General features: G+C 40.8%; 1 protein-coding gene across 1 annotated transcript in view; it reads left to right on the top strand.

The window, feature by feature from the left end:
• Positions 1-18270, top strand: part of LOC126161552 (kinetochore protein NDC80 homolog) — a 194681-nt gene that overhangs the window by 63827 nt on the left and 112584 nt on the right. Inside the window, exon 7 of the mRNA XM_049917486.1 lies at positions 3809-3917. Within this exon, the coding sequence (XP_049773443.1) occupies positions 3809-3917 (109 nt within the window). The remainder of the gene's footprint in view (positions 1-3808; positions 3918-18270) is intronic.

Genomic DNA, 18270 nt, shown 5'->3' on the forward strand with positions numbered 1-18270 from the left:
TGTATAATCAGACTAACAAATGGACATTCAGTTACGCGAAATAGCGGACAGCGAAGTGTGGTCATTAAATTGAGTACACCTACAGGGCGGTCAATTCCGGGATAAGTCTATTCGCATCTCACGAGGGACGCGGTATTGAGACCGGTCTTTTTTTTATTATATCACGGAGAGCGGGCTTCAATTTATAAAAAGGAGAAAAGATGTATCATTATCATTGACTGTTGGTGTTAAGCAACCAAAACTGTTCATCAAAGGGTTTCGGTGAATGAGTGGTGAATGCGAAATGAAACTGTGAACGAAGTTATATTGAATAAAGCAGAAGAGACAAGACAGTTTGGTCGTATCTGTTATTATTCCATCAACCGTAACATTTCTTCTCGTTGTACGAAGCCTTTATAGACGATCGTTATGACAATTTGCTTTGAAGGGATCTTGTTACGAGTTAAGTTTTGGGGACCTGGTCAACAGGGGATAGTTCGTAGATCTTAACTACTGCAGCTATTCTGGAATCAGGTGCTACCGTGACCGTTGTGTGTTGTCAATGGCTTAAGGTCATCATATCTCATGCTCTAAGATCGACGCGCCTTTCCTCTTGGTATAACGGTGTCTCACGGTAACAAGGACAACGCCGACGGCGAAGGAAGATACGGTAGACTGGCCACGTATCAGGGCTCTGGAATTGTTTACACCGACGGTTCGATGGTTGCTGGTCGTGTCGGGTATGCGCTAACTCTAGGGGACCATTCCGAACAACGGTCCTTGGCGGCTGGCTGCAGCGTTTACACTGCTGAGCTGGTCGCCATCTTTCGAGCCCTAGAGTATATCCGCTCCTGCTCAGGTGAGTCCTTCGTTATCTGTAGCGATTCCCTGAGCAGTTTACGAGCTCTCGACCAGTGTTTTCCTCGTTCTCGTGTGGTGATGGCTATCCATGAGTCCCTGCATACTCTTGCGCGTTGCGGCTGCTCTGTGGTCTTTGTGTGGACCCCGGTCACGTTGGTATCCCGGGCAATGAACATGTTGACCGCCTGGCCAAACAGGCCACCAGTGAACCCACCCTGGACATTGGCCTCCCGGAGACTGATTTGCGGGCAGTCTTCCGCCATGAAGTTCTCTCGCTTTGGGAAACTGAATGGCGCAATCTGCCCACGCCAAACAAACTCCGGTCTCTCAAGGCGACGACGCATGTGTGGCAGTCATCCATGCGAGCCACTCGCAGAGATTCAGTTGTTCTTTGTCGGCTCCGCATTGGCCACACCCGACTGTCTCACAGTTATTTAACCGAGCGGGGTGGCGCAGTGGTTAGACACTGGACTCGCATTCGGGAGGACGACGGTTCAATCCGGCGTCCGGCCATCCTGATTTAGGTTTTCCGTGATTTCCCTAAATCACTCCAGACAAATGCCGGGATGGTTCCTCTGAAAGGGCACGGCCGACTTCTTTCCCAATCTTTCCCTAATCCGATGAGACCGATGACCACGCCGTCTGGTCTCCTTCCCCGAACCAACCAACCAACCAACCAACAGTTATTTATTGCGTCGTGAGGACCCACCTCTCTGTCGCTGTGGGGCGGTTTTGACAATGGTGCACATTTTATTAACTTGTCCGCTTTTAACTGTGCTCAGGCAGACATTTGCGCTGCCTGATACGCTCCCTGCCCTTTTACTACATGACTCTGCCATGGTGGACTCAGTTTTGCGTTTTATTAGGGCAGGGGGTTTTTATCGTTTAATCTGAGTGTTCATATTTTTTAGTGTTGATTCTGGCTTTTAGCCTCTGATTTTAACCTGAGTTTTTCATGTGTTCTTGGTGGTTGGCTTTTCCTCTTTTTTTTCTCTATGGTCGGCCAACCACCTCTGTGTGTTTTAATTTGTTTTGTCTGATCTCTGTCGGAGTCTTTCTTGTCCCGTGTCGTCTGCTGTCTTTCCTGCTGTTCGTTCTTCTCTTTGGGCGGTTTTAATTTCTATGGAAAAAGGGACCGATGACCATCGCAGTCTGGTCCCTTTAATCCCGCAAACCAACCAACCATGTAGACTCCTACTATTGTCGTAGGCGTGGGCTTTGTGTCTATCTTGGCCACAACAATGCGTTCGCTGTGCTGTTTGTAGTAGCTTACCCGCATTCCTATTGCTTTATTCATTATTTATTTTGTCCATTAGTTGCACAATTTCACCTGCTTGGGTACTGCAGATGCCATTTCGCTTTTCATCGTGCACATTGGAACAGCCATTTTTAAAGTCTCAACATTGTTGTCTAATCTTTCCTTCACTCATTACTGTATGGGGGGGGGGGGGGGGGAGTCTATCATCCTCTTCCATCTTTTTATTGGCCATATTTGGTTGACCCATAGTTTTTTACTACACAGTGAGCCACCCTGCCCCTCTGCAGTTGCAGGGCTACGCTAATTATGATCTGTTTTTTGCTGGACTGCCCTTGGACCCCACCATTTGACCCTTCTCACTAAAATTGCCCTCCCCCCTTCCTTGTCTTCATGCTAGGGGACAGACCCTCCCATGATTGCATCTGTCCTTGGTTTTCTTTGCAGAAGTGGTTTGTACTCTCAGGTATAAGTCCATGAATTTTCCTCTGGTATTTGAGTCCCTCAGTTAGCGTACACATTGGTTATGGAGGCCCTTACCTGGACTCTACACTAGGCAGGTTCTCCTCACCATTTCCCTACATTTTATCTGATATGCTGTGCTGTTTTGTTTCCTCTTGTCTTGTGTCTTCTTCCCGTGGTTTTGGCCACTTTGTATCATGATAATGGTATGGTGTGGGTATCAGGAGGGGTTGGTGGTGGTGCGGGTGCACTACTACATGTAGTGTTTCTGGGGCATCCCTGCTTCCCTCGTTTCCACCCACCCCCTCTTGTTCTTCCCTTTTCGTGCTGCCCTGATGCCCCTTTTCTCTCATTGTTTGTATGTTTTCTGTTCTCCTTGACTGGACAGTGCTGTTTGTGTTGTTCCTTCCTCGATTTCTGCCATCCTATATCATTGAGACCAGTGACATCACTGTTTGTTTCCCTCCACCAAATCAGCCAAACAACCAGTTTTAAGCTCTGATCTATTTTCATAACACATGGTTTACTTTTTATAAGACAGTTGAAAAGTAATAGAGAAAGTCCCTCACCTTATCTCACTCCTGTTTTAAATTCGAAATTTTTCCAAAACTGTTCCCCAGAATTATAATTTTTGTACCATTTAGTTTTTAACTTATAATTGCAGTGGTATAAAGTTCATGCCGTATTCTTTCAGAATTTGGAAGAGATAGTTATGGTCCACTGAGTCATCAGCTCTTTTTAAATCTAGGGAGGTATAAACTGCTTTCTTTTTACAACATTTTGTTGCCTGAGAATTAATTTCGGAACTAAAATTTGTTGTTGGCAATATCTATTTTATCTAAAACCTGTTTGATATTTGGATTCCAGTTGGCGCTTGGCTTAGTTTCAGAAGACATTGAGTAGAACTGTGTATTGCACAGGTAGAAGAGAATCCTTTTGTAATTATAAACATCTGTTCTGTCTCTCTTTTCATATAGTGAATGTATTGATGCGGTTTTCCAGTCATCCAGAATTTTATGCTTTCCAAATGTTTTGCATGATCAAATAAATTTCTCTTAAAATTTTTATGCTAAGTTACTCTGAAACCGTTACATTTATCTAGCAGTTTCCTCTTCATTTGGTGCTTGTGAATCTGAGTAGTTTTCTGAGGAATTTCTCGTCAGTATCTTTCTGTGAGTTTGAGTACTTTAGATGTTTTTGTTATAAAACAGAGTTCTTCATTATCTGTGTGTTGATCTTCCTCTTTTGCAGGAAGTGTTTTGGCATTCATTGAAGATTTATAAAATTTGGAATGACTATGCTGAGGGAGATGATGAGAGGATAATCAACAAAGAAAATGAGGAGCTTAAAGAAAAATTAAGTAAGTTTTAGAAAATATGTTTTAGTGTTTGAATAGTGCCAGGTGTATGTATGGTGATGTACAAAAATACAGCACAGTCAAGAAATGAGTGTATTTCCTGTATTGGATGTCTAAAGGTTTACAGAAAGAAGTAAAGCTTATGTGCGAGCTGTTTGGTGTAAAAGTGTCCAAAACCCATAATCAGAAAAGTTATGAAATTAGGATGTGCATTACAAAAACGAAAGAATTGAAAGTAAAAAATACAGAAAATATCTTCTGCATTGACAAAATAGCTATTCGCCAATGGAATAGGAAAGAAATGACTAGTAATGTTACATGGTACCCTCCATCATGAACCATAAGTTGCTTGCGGAGTATGTTTGTAGATGCAGATGTAAGATAATATCTAGCTACAATCTCATTCTTGGTGGTGACGTACACCAAGAAGAAGTTGTGCAGTACAAAAGAAAGATGGTAGGCATGTTTCTACATGTGAAAAATTTTTATTCAAATGTCACACCAGTCACATGATGATGCAAATCAGGCTTGCTTAAAATACATGCTGTTACAATCACGAGTGTTAGTAACCTTCAAGATCCGATGCGGTGATTTGATGTTTGTCGAGAATGCCTTTGAGGCGACAAAGACACCATCATCACCACCTTGCTGAGTTTGAAACCAATGTACTTGATTGCTGGCAGTGGTGGTCATGAGAATGTACAGTTGCAAGAAGACTGCACCCTGGACGTCCACAGTGCACTACTGAAAGGGAAGACCATTGTGTTCAGTGTACGGCTCCTGTGCACTGTAATGCATCTGCAGCAGCAATATGAGCAGCATTTGGCACCACAGTGACATATCAGACTGTTAAAATTTTGTTACTTCAAAGAGCTCCGAGCTGGATACCCTGTAGTGTGCAGTCCACTGACACCAAACCACTGCCATATGTGACTTCAATAGTGTCAAGCGAGAGCTCATTGGAGGGCAGGGTGGAGGTCTATTCTGTTTTCTGATGAAAACTGGCTGTGCTTCAGTGCCAGTGATGGCTGTTTATTGATTAGGAGGAGGCCAGTTGAGGACCTGCATGATACACACACTACACATACTGTGGTCTGAGGTGTAATTTTGTATGACAGCAAGAGCACACTTGTGGTTGTCCCATGCATCCTGACTGCAAATGTATACATCAGTCCAGTGATTCAACCTGTTGTACTGCCATTCATGAACAGCATTCCAGGAGGTGTGCCCAACAGGAAAATTCTTGCCCATGTACAGCTGTTGTAACCCAACATGTTCTACATTGTGTCAACACGTTGCCTTGGCCCGCACGATCACCAGGTCTCTTTCCAGTCATGCACATATGGAATATCATCAGAGGCGACAACTTCAGCACCTTCCACAAACAGCATTACCTGTTGCTTTATTGACTAACCAAGTGCAACAGACATGGAACTCCATCCTGCAAACTGACATCCGGCACTTGTACAATGTAATGCATGCTTGTTTGCTTCCTTGCATTCAACATTTGTGGCGGTTACATTGCTCAATGTACCAGCATTTCACATTTGCAGTGTTTATCTCACACTTTCATTTACCTGTAATCGTGTAATATACTCTCCATTAGATAGAAGATCGTTCACATTCCTGAGAAAGAACTGTGTAGAGGTCTGGAAAAGTCACTGCTTGTGGGTGACTGGCTCCAGCTCATCTGCCCAATTCATTCCAGACATGCTTGATGGCATTCATATTTGCAGAACTTACTGATCAGTACATGAAATGTATAGTTCCACCTGCAAAACAATTTACCTCTATATAGATTGTCATTACAGTCAATGAAGAGGTAGTTACGACAAATGAGAACCCCAAAAAGTTGCACTTGTACTTACAGTTCCTTAAGCTTGTATTCGCCAGCAAAGCAGACTGAAGACCTGTCCAGTGTAGCAGTACCATTGTAAATGCCCAGAGGATGTAGTAACAGGGTACACTCTGGCATTCTTACGTAAAGAGTGGAACAGTGTCACACACTACAAGTCTGTACACCAGTGCTCTGCATAGACCAGCAATTTTTGTTTTACAGTACTCTCTCTGCCTCTGCCTCTCCCCCTGACAGTGTTTGTTCACATTTTGTTGTTTATGAATGCAAGTTTTGTTTGACAACTTTAATTCTAATGCTTCTTTTGGTTATAAAATGTAAGATACCTTCCTTGAAACTATGTCTCTTCGACACAATTTGATTCGTGTTTTCTGCCACCTTTTAAAACCAAGTACTGTAGACAGAACAATTTCCTCCAAAATTTTCTTGCTAGACTTGAAGGTGCATTAATGTAGGACAAAAGTTGTGAAGATTTTGCTAAGTTACTTCTTTATTATTGTTCACATTGCTGCAGAAATTGTTGCCTAACAGCACATTTGTGTACCATATTTACCGAGTACAACAAGACAGCCCTTAATATAAGACAACCACCATTTTTTAAGCAGCTCCTCGAGGAAAATTTATTTTTAGCATATTCTGACTAATCAAAATTACAAACTGTGTTATTGACATAAAGTATCTGCCTAAAACTTTAGTGTTATACCTATTCTAAACTAAGGCAAGTTATTGATTGCCTGCATTTTGATACAACAAGGAGAAATAAAATAAACAAAAAGAAATGGTTTACATTAATTTTTCTTGTCACTACCTTTTTTGTTAATTAAGTGTCTCGTGAGAGGTACCAATATTTTTAATTGTCATCACCATCCTAATAACACAGCTGTGAAATCATCTACCCATTGCTCTCTCATTGACTGTGCACGACCACCAGCAGGTGACACACTCCCTTTCATTCCCATCATACCTCACAGTGAGCATCAACAATATTGCTGCAGGAAACACGTAAATGGGTCACTGACCCCTATCTGTACTTTTACTGTCTCCTGCAGAAATGTATGCTATTGTGTCTTTGTCTGATTTTATAATCAATTCAAATGACTTCAGGCAAACTGTAGTTTAAATGTGGTAAATGTTCACAAACATCCCAAGTGCGTGATATAGAGTCCCTTGGTTGGCAGAACAGCCAAATTTGCTGCCCACTGACCACCCTCCTCTCCCCATACCCCATCCTTATCCTAGTTTGCAGCCAAGCTGGTGTCACTGTTCCCTCTTCAATCCTTTTGCAGTGCTGTACTTCAGCAATTGTGAAACAAATTGCTAGGGTGCAGGTCATATGTAACAAGATTGACTAACACATAAATAAAAGATCCCAATCACGATTCAGTCCAATTCTCAGACTTTCGCTTGTCCTCCAATCTAGTGATAATCTGTTGGCACTCCCTCCAAGGCGAGTCTTGCTGCTGTAATTTGTTCTCACAATAACAATTACAGTCAGCTTAATATTATCTATTTCGATTTTTAGACATTTAATTCTGGATTAATTTTCTTTTTTGCTTCATCTGAATGTCACCTTGTTCTAAAGCTGATTAAAAGGTGGTAACGTTTTTATCCGGTTGTCTAGTACATGAACAACGGTCAAATTTCTGATTTGTAAACTACTTACAGTCTCTGATAACTAAATGATTTGGTGACTTGTGCTCAGAATCACATGATGTTTTTTGAAGAAATAAATTTTCGCCTTTCCGTATTACCTTTAATTAAAAAACAGCATAAATATTTCTGTACAGTATCCATACATGTGTGAGAACTTTTATTGCAAACCTGTTGAGATACAACAAGAGTTTGTAAGATGACAGAATTTAATGCTATGTCGTGTTGTATTTCAGAGAATTGGTCAGATTTTAAACCTAACAATAGACAGTAGTGGCATCTAGTTCATAGTTTCTTATGTATCCCTGGCATTAGTGCCGCGCAAAACAAATGTCACGTGATTGATTGAGCCAGATTGATACTGAATTGAGCACTTCAGCTTATTGGGAAATCTCAAGCATGTTATAGAGTGAGTATCCGAATTCTTCAAAATAAATGTGCACATGACTTCAGTAGCCAAAACTTCATCTGTAAATGTAAAATGGGTAAATACGGTATATTGTCAGCGAGATATTTATTGTATGCACTCAGCTTCTTCATCTTTAGGAAAGATGCTTGAAACTCACTCTGTGCAAGCATCATGTTCCTCCTCGTGTAATTTTTACACTATCAACTTAATAATCCATCAGCTTCTCTCTCGGTAACGGTTCTCCTTTCTCAATCTGGCCAGCAATAAATTTAATGAGGTTTATAGCAAGATGTCACATATGTCTGCAAAGGTATTTTCTGTGCTCACTGCTAGACAAAAAGCTGGATTGTTGCTGTACCCAGTCATATGACAAAGGTAATTCCCAGCACATCATCGTCTATATTGGTTGTAAACAAACATTGGTATTACTCGACAAAGTGAACAAAAGGTAAGAAACTCCTTACTAACGTAAAACACAATGCCTCTCTACACTAGAATCCACTACCACCAAGCTGGCCAAATTCAATTATCTTGACGTCATTTTACCAGCAATCGCTCACAATGAAAAAAATATCTATTTGGCTTTTGTTCATGTTAGTTGGTTCAATTTAGTTTGGTATCACCAAGTAACAGAAGAAATACTTCAGTTGATTAATGAAAGAAGGAAGTACAAAAATGTGCAGGGAAATTTGGGAATACAGAAGTACAAGTCACTGAGGAAAGAAATAAATAGGAAGGGCAGCGAAGCTAAGATAAAATGGCTGCAAGAAAAATGTGAAGATACTGAAAAAGAAGTGATCACCGGAAGGACTGATTCAGCATATAGGAAAGTCAAAACAACTCTCAGTGAAATAAAAGCAAGGGTGGTAACATCAAGAGTGCAATGGGAATTCCACTGTTAAATGCAGAGGAGAGTGGGTTGACGGAAAAAGTACATTGAAGGCCTCTATGAGGGGAAGATTTGTCCGATGTGATAGAAGAAGAAACAAGAGTTGATTTAGAAGAGATGGGGGATGCAGTATTAGAATCAGAATTTCAAAGAGCTTTGGAGGACTTAAGATCAAACAAGGCAGAAGGGATAGTTAACATTCCACAGAATTTCTAAAATCATTGGGGGACATAGCAACAAAACGACTATTCACGTTGGTGTGTAGAATGTATATGTCTGGCAACATACCATCTGACTTTCGGAAAAGTATCACCCACACAATTATGAAAAGTGCAAGAGCTGACAAGCATGAGTATTATTGCACAATCAGCTTAGCAGCTGAAGCATCCAAATTGCTGAAAAGAATAATATAGAGAAGAATGGAAAAGAAAACTGAGCATGTGTTAGATGAGGATCAGTTTGGCTTTAGGAAAGGTGAAGACAGAGAGGTACTTCTGGCGTTGCAGTTGATAATGGAAGCAAGACTAAAGAAAAATCAAGATACGTTCATAGGATTTGTCAACCTGTAAAAAATGTTCGGCAATGTAAAATGATGCAAGATGTTCAGAATTCTGAGAAAAATAGGGGTAACCTACAGAGAGAGATGAATAATGTACAAGAGCCAAGAGGGACTAATAAGAGTAGACGGCCAACAACAAAGTGTTTGAATTAAAAAGGGTGTAAGACAGGAATGTAGTCTTTCACCCCTAATGTTCAATCTGTATATTGAAGAAGCAATGATGGAACTAAGACAAAGGTTCGGTTGTTCTTGTTGTTGTTGTTGTTGTTGTTGTTGTTGTTGTCATCTTCAGTCCTGAGACTGGTTTGATGCAGCTCTCCATGCTACTCTATCCTGTGCAAGCTTCATCATCTCCCAGTACCTACTGCAACTTACATCCTTCTGTATCTGTTTAGTGTATTCATCTCTTGGTCTCCCTCTTCGATTTTTACCCTCCACGCTATCCTCCAATACTAAACTGGTGATCCCTTGATGCCTCAAAACATGTCCTACCAACCGGTCCCTTCTTCTTGTCAAGTTGTGCCACAAACTCCTCTTCTCCCCAATTGTATTCAATACCTCCTCATTAGTTATGTGATCTACTCATCTTATCTTCAGCATTCTTCTGTAGCACCACATTTCAAAAGCTTCTATTCTCTTCTTGTCCAAACTATTTACCGTCCATGTTTCACTTCCAAACATGGCTGCACTCCATACAAATACTTTCAGAAACGACTTCCTGACACTTAAATCTATACTCGATGTTAACAAATTTCTCTTCTTCAGAAACACTTTCCTTGCCATTGCCAGTCTACATTTTATATCCTCTCTACTTCGACTATCATCAGTTATTTTGCTCCCCAAATAGCAACTACTTTAAGTGTCTCATTTCCTAATCTAATTCCCTCAGCATCACCCAACTTAATTCGACTAAATTCCATTATCCTTGTTTTGCTTTTGTTGATGTTCATCTTATATCCTCCTTTCAAGACACTGTCCATTCCGTTCAACTGCTCTTCCAAGTTCTTTGCTGTCTCTGACAGAATTACAATGTCATTGGCGAACCTCAAAGTTTTTATTTCTTCTCCTTGGACTTTAATACCTACTCCGAATTTTTCTTTCGTTTCCTTTACTGCTTGCTCAATATACAGATTGAATAACATCGCGGAGAGGGTACAACCCTGTCTCACTCCCTTCCCAACTGCTGCTTCCCTTTCATGCCCATCGACTCTTATAACTGCCATCTGCTTTCTGTACCAATTGTAAATAGCCTTTCGGTCCCTGTATTTTACCCCTGCCACCTTTAGAATTTGAAGGAGAGTATTCCAGTCAACATTGACAAAAGCTTTCTCTAAGTCTGCAAACGCTAGAAATGTAGGTTTGGCTTTCCTTAATCTATTTTCTAAGATAAGTCGTAGGGTCAGTATTGCCTCACGTGTTCCAATATTTCTGCGGAATCCAAACTGATCTTCGCCGAGGTCGGCTTCTACCAGTTTTGCCGTTCGTCTGTAAAGAATTCGCGTTAGTATTTTGCAGCTGTGACTTATTAATCTGATAGTTCAGTAATTTTCACATCTGTCGAAACCTGCTTTCTTTGGGATTGGAATTATTATATTCTTCTTGAAGTCTGAGGGTATTTCACCTGTCTCATACATCTTGCTCACCAGATGGTAGAGTTAGGTCAGGACTGGCTCTCCCAAGGCCATCAGTAGTTCCAATGGAATGTTGTCTACTCCTGGGGCCTTGTTTCGACTCAGGTCTTTCAGTGCTCTGTCAAACTCTTCACGCAGTATCGTATCTCCCATTTCATCTTTATCTACATCCTCTTCCATTTCCATAATATTGTCCTCAAGTACATCGCCCTTATATAGACCCTCTATATACTCCTTCCACCTTTCTGCTTTCTCCTGTTTGCTTAGAACTGGGTTTCCATCAATGCTCTTGATGTTCATACAAGTGGCTCTCTTTCCTCCAAAGGTCTTTTTAATTTTCCTGTAGGCAGTATCTATCTTACCCATAGTGAGATAAGCCTCTACATCCTTTCAATTGTCCTCTAGCCTTGCCTGCTTAGCCATTTTGCACTTCCTGTCGATCTCATTTTTGAGACGTTTGTATTCCTTTTTGCCTGCTTCATTTACTGCGTTTTTATATTGTCTCCTTTCATCAATTAAATTCAATATTTCTTGTTACCCAAAGATTTCTACTAGCCCTCGTCTTTTTACCTACTTGATCCTCTGCTGCCTTCACTACTTCATCCCTCAGAGCTACCCATTCCTCTTCTACTGTATTTCTTTCCCCATTCCTGTCAATTGTTGCCTTATGCTCTCCCTGAAACTCTGTACAACCTCAGGTTTAGTCAGTTTATCCAGGTCCCATCTTCTTAAATTCTCATCTTTTGCAGTTTCTTCAGTTTTAATCTACTGTTCATAACCAATAGATTGTGGTCAGTCCACATCTGCCCCTGGAAATGAGTTACACTTGAAAATCTGGTTCCTAAATCTCTGTCTTACCATTATATAATCTATCTGATACCTTCTAGTACCTCCAGGATTCTTCCAAGTATACAACCTTCTTTTACGATTCTTGAACCAAATGTTAGTTATGATTAAGTTATGCTCTGTGAAAAATTCTACCAGACGGCTTCCTCTTTCATTTCTCCCCCCCCAATCCATATTCACCCACTGTTTCCTTCTCTCCCTTTTCCTACTCTCAAATCCAGTCACCCATGACTATTAAATTTCTGTCTCCCTTCACTACATGAATAATTTCTTTTATCTCGTCATACATTTCATCAATTTCTTCATCTGCAGAACTAGTTGGCATATAAACTTGTACTACTGTAGTAGGCATGGGCTTCGTGTGTCTATCTTGGCCACAATAATGCATTCACTATGCTGTTGGTAGTAGCTTACCCGTACTCCTATTTTTTTTATTCATTATTAAACCTACTTCTGCATTACCCCTATTTGATTTTGTATTTATAACCCTGTATTCACCTGACCAAAAGTCTTGTTCCTCCTGCCACCAAACTTCACTAATTCCCACTATATCTAACTTCAACCCCAGATCACGTAAGAAACAGATTGACCATCCTTACGGCGGAACAGGCAACCGTAAAAATAGTTTTCCCGTCGGTCAACAGATGTCACAGGCGACGCTACAATGCTAACTGACCTGTCCATGTCGCGGAATTGGCAACGCTGTATCTTTGGTGACGTGAATGACGCTGATTTGTGTTCGGCTAGAGCGCTGCGCGCGAAATGCTGACTGTAGCTCATGATCGGCTGTGGTTTTTCCCGAGTTTTCAATCTAAGAATGTAGATTAACTCCTGTAATTCTACAAACCAAGTTTATTCTCACAATCATATGCAAAATGAAATAAACGAAAAGTAACACACAAACATTTCTTGCGAGTTACTGTTTAAATGCAGACTGTATTGCAGTCGCAAGGGTTTTACACTCGCCTTCCATGCCGTCTATTTCCTCTTTGCTATACAGCTCTTCTGATATGGATTATGGTGGTGGTAAAAAAGATCTCCACGTGCAGGTTAACACTAGAAAGTTTTCAAAATGTGCACTCAGTTATGATGCGAATTAAGTCTGGACATATTTCAGTGACAGTCATTTCAAACTTAAATTCTTTTACTTTGCATGTAACTTATCGTAAATGATATAAGAGTGGCACAAAATGATGAATTTTGGATTGTTGTTGAAAGGGGGCTGCAAACGCGGTAATATACAAGTGAAAGAGTGTTTTTCGAGCATATTTTGGCGGTGTCAACTTTGAAGAGCTACAGATGACAAACCATAATTATGTTAAAAATTTGCTTTGTACAGTGTAAAGATAACCCGCAAATATTCGCAACAGACGTACGCTTTTATCTGCAACACAGTTATAACTGGGGATATCCGCACTCACGCAGGCCTGTTATCATAAGCAGTGTTGTTTTCAAGTGAAAGCTGTGTGAGGGTTATTAGCGCACAGATAAAAAAAAAAAATTAAAATAGGCAGTGTCTATAGTTTGCATGTTGTGCTCGTTCTCTTCTATTCTCCTCCCTTCATTCCAATATAAACACTTGTTCACAAGTATAAATGAATGGCAGTGAACATTGGCGAATTATCTATGAATACTCGTTTGCAGCAGTGTAAACGAGGTTTTACACTCGTTCACTTCGTTCGCTCTAGTATATACCAGGATTTAGAGGGACCGATGATCTAGCAGTTAGATGACGACTATTATTCATTTATTTCACTGTTGCGATTTCAGCACTAGAGCCATTTTCAAGTACCAAGGGAAAGGTCTTGTAAGGTAATGCTTCTTAAATTGTTTACCAAATGTTACCACACTATGCTTTGCATTTTGTTATCTATATGTTATATTGGTTTCAGTTTTCACATTGCACACAAAAATGCCTCTACACCCAAAATTACGATAGTGAAGTGAATAAACAGTTTTAAAAAGTCCAAATCGCAGCAAAGATTTCATTTAAAAATTATGTGATATGATTCTTGTACAGGAAGGGCTGCCACGTTATATCGAATATAACATTGACAAAATTTAAATAGGATCGAATGCTTGTGGATCTTTATTAATTCTTACTCATAACTAATTTATTAATTTACCTGAATTTAAAATCCACTCGCGTAACCTTTCTTTATCTTTGATGGGAAATATGAACATTTTTAGTTCAGGATTTGTTCGTCTACTCCTTCCACAGTTTATATACTCGTAGGTCCTCGGTATGACGACTCGATGCTCTACCACCGGTATGTCAGAAACAGCTGTACTTCACAAATGCTGAGCAGTGGAAAGCTGCACGCGTTCGGCCGATTTTGCCACATATTTCACAGAACGGAGTACCACCTAGTGGTTGATTCCAGAAGTAAGGGTGTGACGCTGTTGCCGCCTGGTGGCCGTTCCCTGACAAGGGTTGCCTGCTAGATCAAGCGATCGAGAAATCTGTTTCTTACGTGGTCTGGGCTTCAACCTATCAATTTCCCTTTTTAAATTTTCTAACCCATCTGCCTAATTAAGGGATCTGACATTCCACGCTCCGATCCGTAGAACGCCAGTTTTCTTTCTCTTGATAACGACTTCCTCTTGAGTAGTCCCCGCCCGGAGATCCGAATGGGTGACTATGTTACCTCCGGAATATTTTGCCTAAGAGGACGCCATCATCATTTAACCATACAGTAAAGCTGCATGCCGTCGGGAAAAATTGCGGCTGTAGTTTCCCCTTGCTTTCAGCCGTTTGTAGTACCAACACAGCAAGGCGGTTTTGGTTAGTGTTGAAAGGCCTGATCAGTCAATCATCCAGACTGTTGCCCCTGCAACTACTGAAAAGGCTGCTGCCCCTCTTCAGGAACCACGTGTTTGTCTGGCCTCTCAACAGATACCCCTCCGTTGTGGTTGCACCTACAGTACGGCCATCTGTATCGCTGAGGCACAAAGCCTCCCCACCAATGGCAAGGTCCATGGTTCATGGTGGCAGAAAGGTAGTGAGATTAAAATTCAAAGTGAAGGGATATCAATGGTACAATCACTGATGACATCGCTATCTTGAGTGAAAGTTAAGAAGAATTAAAAGATCTGCTGAATGGAATGAACAGTCTAATGACTACTGAATGTGGGTTGAGAGTAAATTGAAGAAAGATGAAAGTAATGAGAAATAACAGAAATGAGAACAATGAGAAACTTAACATAAGGATTGGTGGTCACGAAGTAGTTGAAGTTGAGGAATTCTGCTACCTAGGCAGTGAAATAACCAATGACAGATGGAGCAAGGGGAACATCAAAAGCAGGCTAGTACTGGCAAAAGGGAATTCCTGGCCAAGAGAAGTCTATTAGTCTTAAACATACCCCTTAATTTGAGGAAGAAATTTCTGAGAATCTACATTTGGAGCACAGCATTCTATGGTAGTGAAACATGGACTGTGGGGAACCTGGAAGAGAAGAGCATTGAAGCATTTGAGATGTGGTGCTACAAACGAATGTTGAAAATTAGGTTGATTGATAAGGTAAGGAATGAGGAGGTTCTGTGCAGAATCAGAGAGGAAAGGAATATGTGGAAAACACGAATAAGGAGGAGGAACAGGATGATAGGGCATCTATTAAGACATCAGGAAATGACTTCCATGGTACGAGAGGGAGCTGTAGTGGGCAAAAACTGTAGAGGAAGACAGAGACTGGAATACATCCAGCAAATAATTGAAGACATAGGTTGCAAGTGCTACTCTGAGATGAAGAGGTTGGCACAGGAGAGGATTTTGCTGTGCACTGCATCTAGCCAGTCAGAAGACTGATGACTCGGAAAGAAAAAAAAGAAAAAAAAAACACTCGGTACTATTTCACTTGCATCTTGTAGCCTGCATCACAATGTTCTGTTAAATAATTACCTTGTGTTTGATGAATCTGGTTTTTATGTAATTTTGGTCGCTGTGTAGAATTTTAGGACCAGTTATATTGTGCCACACCCATGCAGACTTCTCCGAAGCATCTTCTCTGCTGCAGGACTTATACCAAATTATCAAATGCAAACTGTACACATATTTTTACTTTCAACCATCTGTTTCCAGATGTTTATTGCATACCTGAATTTACAGTTTAGTCCATTAACATGATGCCAATACATTCTTGTTCTATGAAACTCAAACAAGAATGCCACCTATCTAACAGTAATATGAAAGCTTTCTTATTTTACCGTCAACAAACATAATTTGTTTTCCTCCTGAGAGATTCCATAATTCCATTTATTCTGTGCACGTCTTGTGGTTCCATGGACTTGCATACCAGACGCCCAGCAAGTATTCAGCATTCTCCTGGCGTCCACGCGCTGGGGCTACATCTTTCCTCACACACCCTCTCTGTAGGAAGAGAGATGGTATGCACAGTATGTCTGTCAATATTTGAACCCCCCCACCCACCCACCCACTTTACTTAAACGTTGTGAATGTGTTTTGTTGACACGGCATTCCTTCATACAGCAAAAAAAGGACTTGACCCCCAACATCCTGATACACTACATAGCTCTGCACTCTAGCTAAACATGTCGCTTTATCATTTTTTTTTTATAATATACAAGTTAAACATACTTCATGGCACATAATTGCCTTCTTATTAAATTTCCTTTTTCTGTTCATTTTATTCCTTATTTCATTGCTACATATATTAATATATTTTCTTCTCATTTCCCAGGTTGCCACTTAGTACACATTATACATAATTGTTGTATTATTTTGTTACACTATTAATAAGTGCTGCTTAAATACTATAATGTATAGTTTCACTTGAATTATTGATACTACCAGTACACATTGTGTGATTGTTACCCTTGTGGATAAAGAAAGGAACTTTACAGATTTATTCCTTTAGGGCAAGCCTCAAGTTTCCTTTTATTAGCATATAACAAACAAAGATTCTTAATAGTTAAGAACAAGAACATCAGCTAGTTATGTTTTGTGTTTCATCAACAATAGAGTACATCTCAAAATTTCAAGTTATCTTTTCTATTTATGTATGATATCCCGTACTTCAGTGTGATCAATTGTCCCAGTTGATAGAGACACTAACAAACACAAACACACACACAAAATTCAAGCTTTCGCAACCCATGGTTGCTTCATCAGGAAATACGGAAGGAGAGGGAAAGACGAAAGGATGTGGGTTTTAAGGGAGAGGGTAAGGAGTCATTCCAATCCCTGGAGTGGAAAGACTTACCTTAGGGGGGAAAAAAGGGCGCGCGCGTGCGCACACACACACACACACACACACACACACACACACACACACACAGACATATGTAAAGGCAAAGAGTTTGGGCAGAGATGTCAGTCGCAGTCGAGGCAGAAGTACAGAGGCAAAGAAGTTGTTGAGTGACAGGTGAGGTATGAGTGGCGGCAACTTGAAATTAGTGGAGGTTGAGGCTTGGTGGGTAACGGAAAGAGAGGATATATTGAAGGACAAGTTCCCAACTTGGGAGTTCTGATAGGTTGGTGTTAGTGGGAAGTATCTAGATAAACAGGACGATGTAACACTGTGCCAAGATGTGCTGGCCGTGCACCAAGGCATGTTTAGCCACAGGGTGATCCTCATTACCAACAAACACTGTCTGTCTGTGTCCATTCATGTGAATGGCCAGTTTGTTGCTGGTCATTCCCACATAGAAAGCTTCACAGTGTAGGCAGGTCAGTTGGTAAATCACGTGGGTGCTTTCACACGTGGCTCTGCCTTTGATCGTGTACACCTTCCGGGTTACAGGACTGGAGTAGGTGGTGGTGGGAGGGTGCATGGGACAGGTTTTACACTGGGGGCAGTTACAGGGGTAGGAGCCAGAGGGTAGGGAAGGTGGTTTGGGGATTTCATAGGGATGAACCAAGAGGTTACGAAGGTTAGGTAGAGGGCGGGAAGACACTCTTGGTGGAGTGGGGAGGATTTCGTGAAGGATGGATCTCATTTCAGGGCAGGATTTGAGGAAGTCGTATCCCTGCTGGAGAGTCACATTCAGAGTCTGATCCAGTCCCGGAAAGTATTCTGTCACAAGTGGGGCACTTTTGGGGTTCTGTGGGAGGTTCTGAGTTTGAGGGGATGAGGAAGTGGTTCTGGTTATTTGCTTCTGTACCAGGTCGGGTGGGTAGTTGTGAGATGCGAAAATAATAGTTTCTTGTGTGATATCCTGTTTTGCATTAAACATAACATCTAAAACATCTTCTATTGTAGTATTTATAATATCCAGTTTGTCTGTTAAGGTTTTAATAGATACGCCTGAGCTCTGTAAGGTCGAAGATAACATTTCAAAATTTGTGCTCAGTATTGAATTTAGTGTTTAAAGTGGCAAATAATGTTTTGTCATTGTCATTATTTTCTTTCAGTTCATCTTTTAAATCTGCTGTTACGTGGACACTTGTTTCTTCTAATTTTGGATTAATACTTTCAATAACATTTTATACCATCAGCTAGTTGTTGCCTTAGCAACTTAAGTATTTCACTTGCTTCTGTTTCTGAAGCCATGCTTCAT

This window comes from Schistocerca cancellata, chromosome 2 (assembly GCF_023864275.1).
Source record: "Schistocerca cancellata isolate TAMUIC-IGC-003103 chromosome 2, iqSchCanc2.1, whole genome shotgun sequence".
Lineage (NCBI taxonomy): Eukaryota > Metazoa > Arthropoda > Insecta > Orthoptera > Acrididae > Schistocerca > Schistocerca cancellata.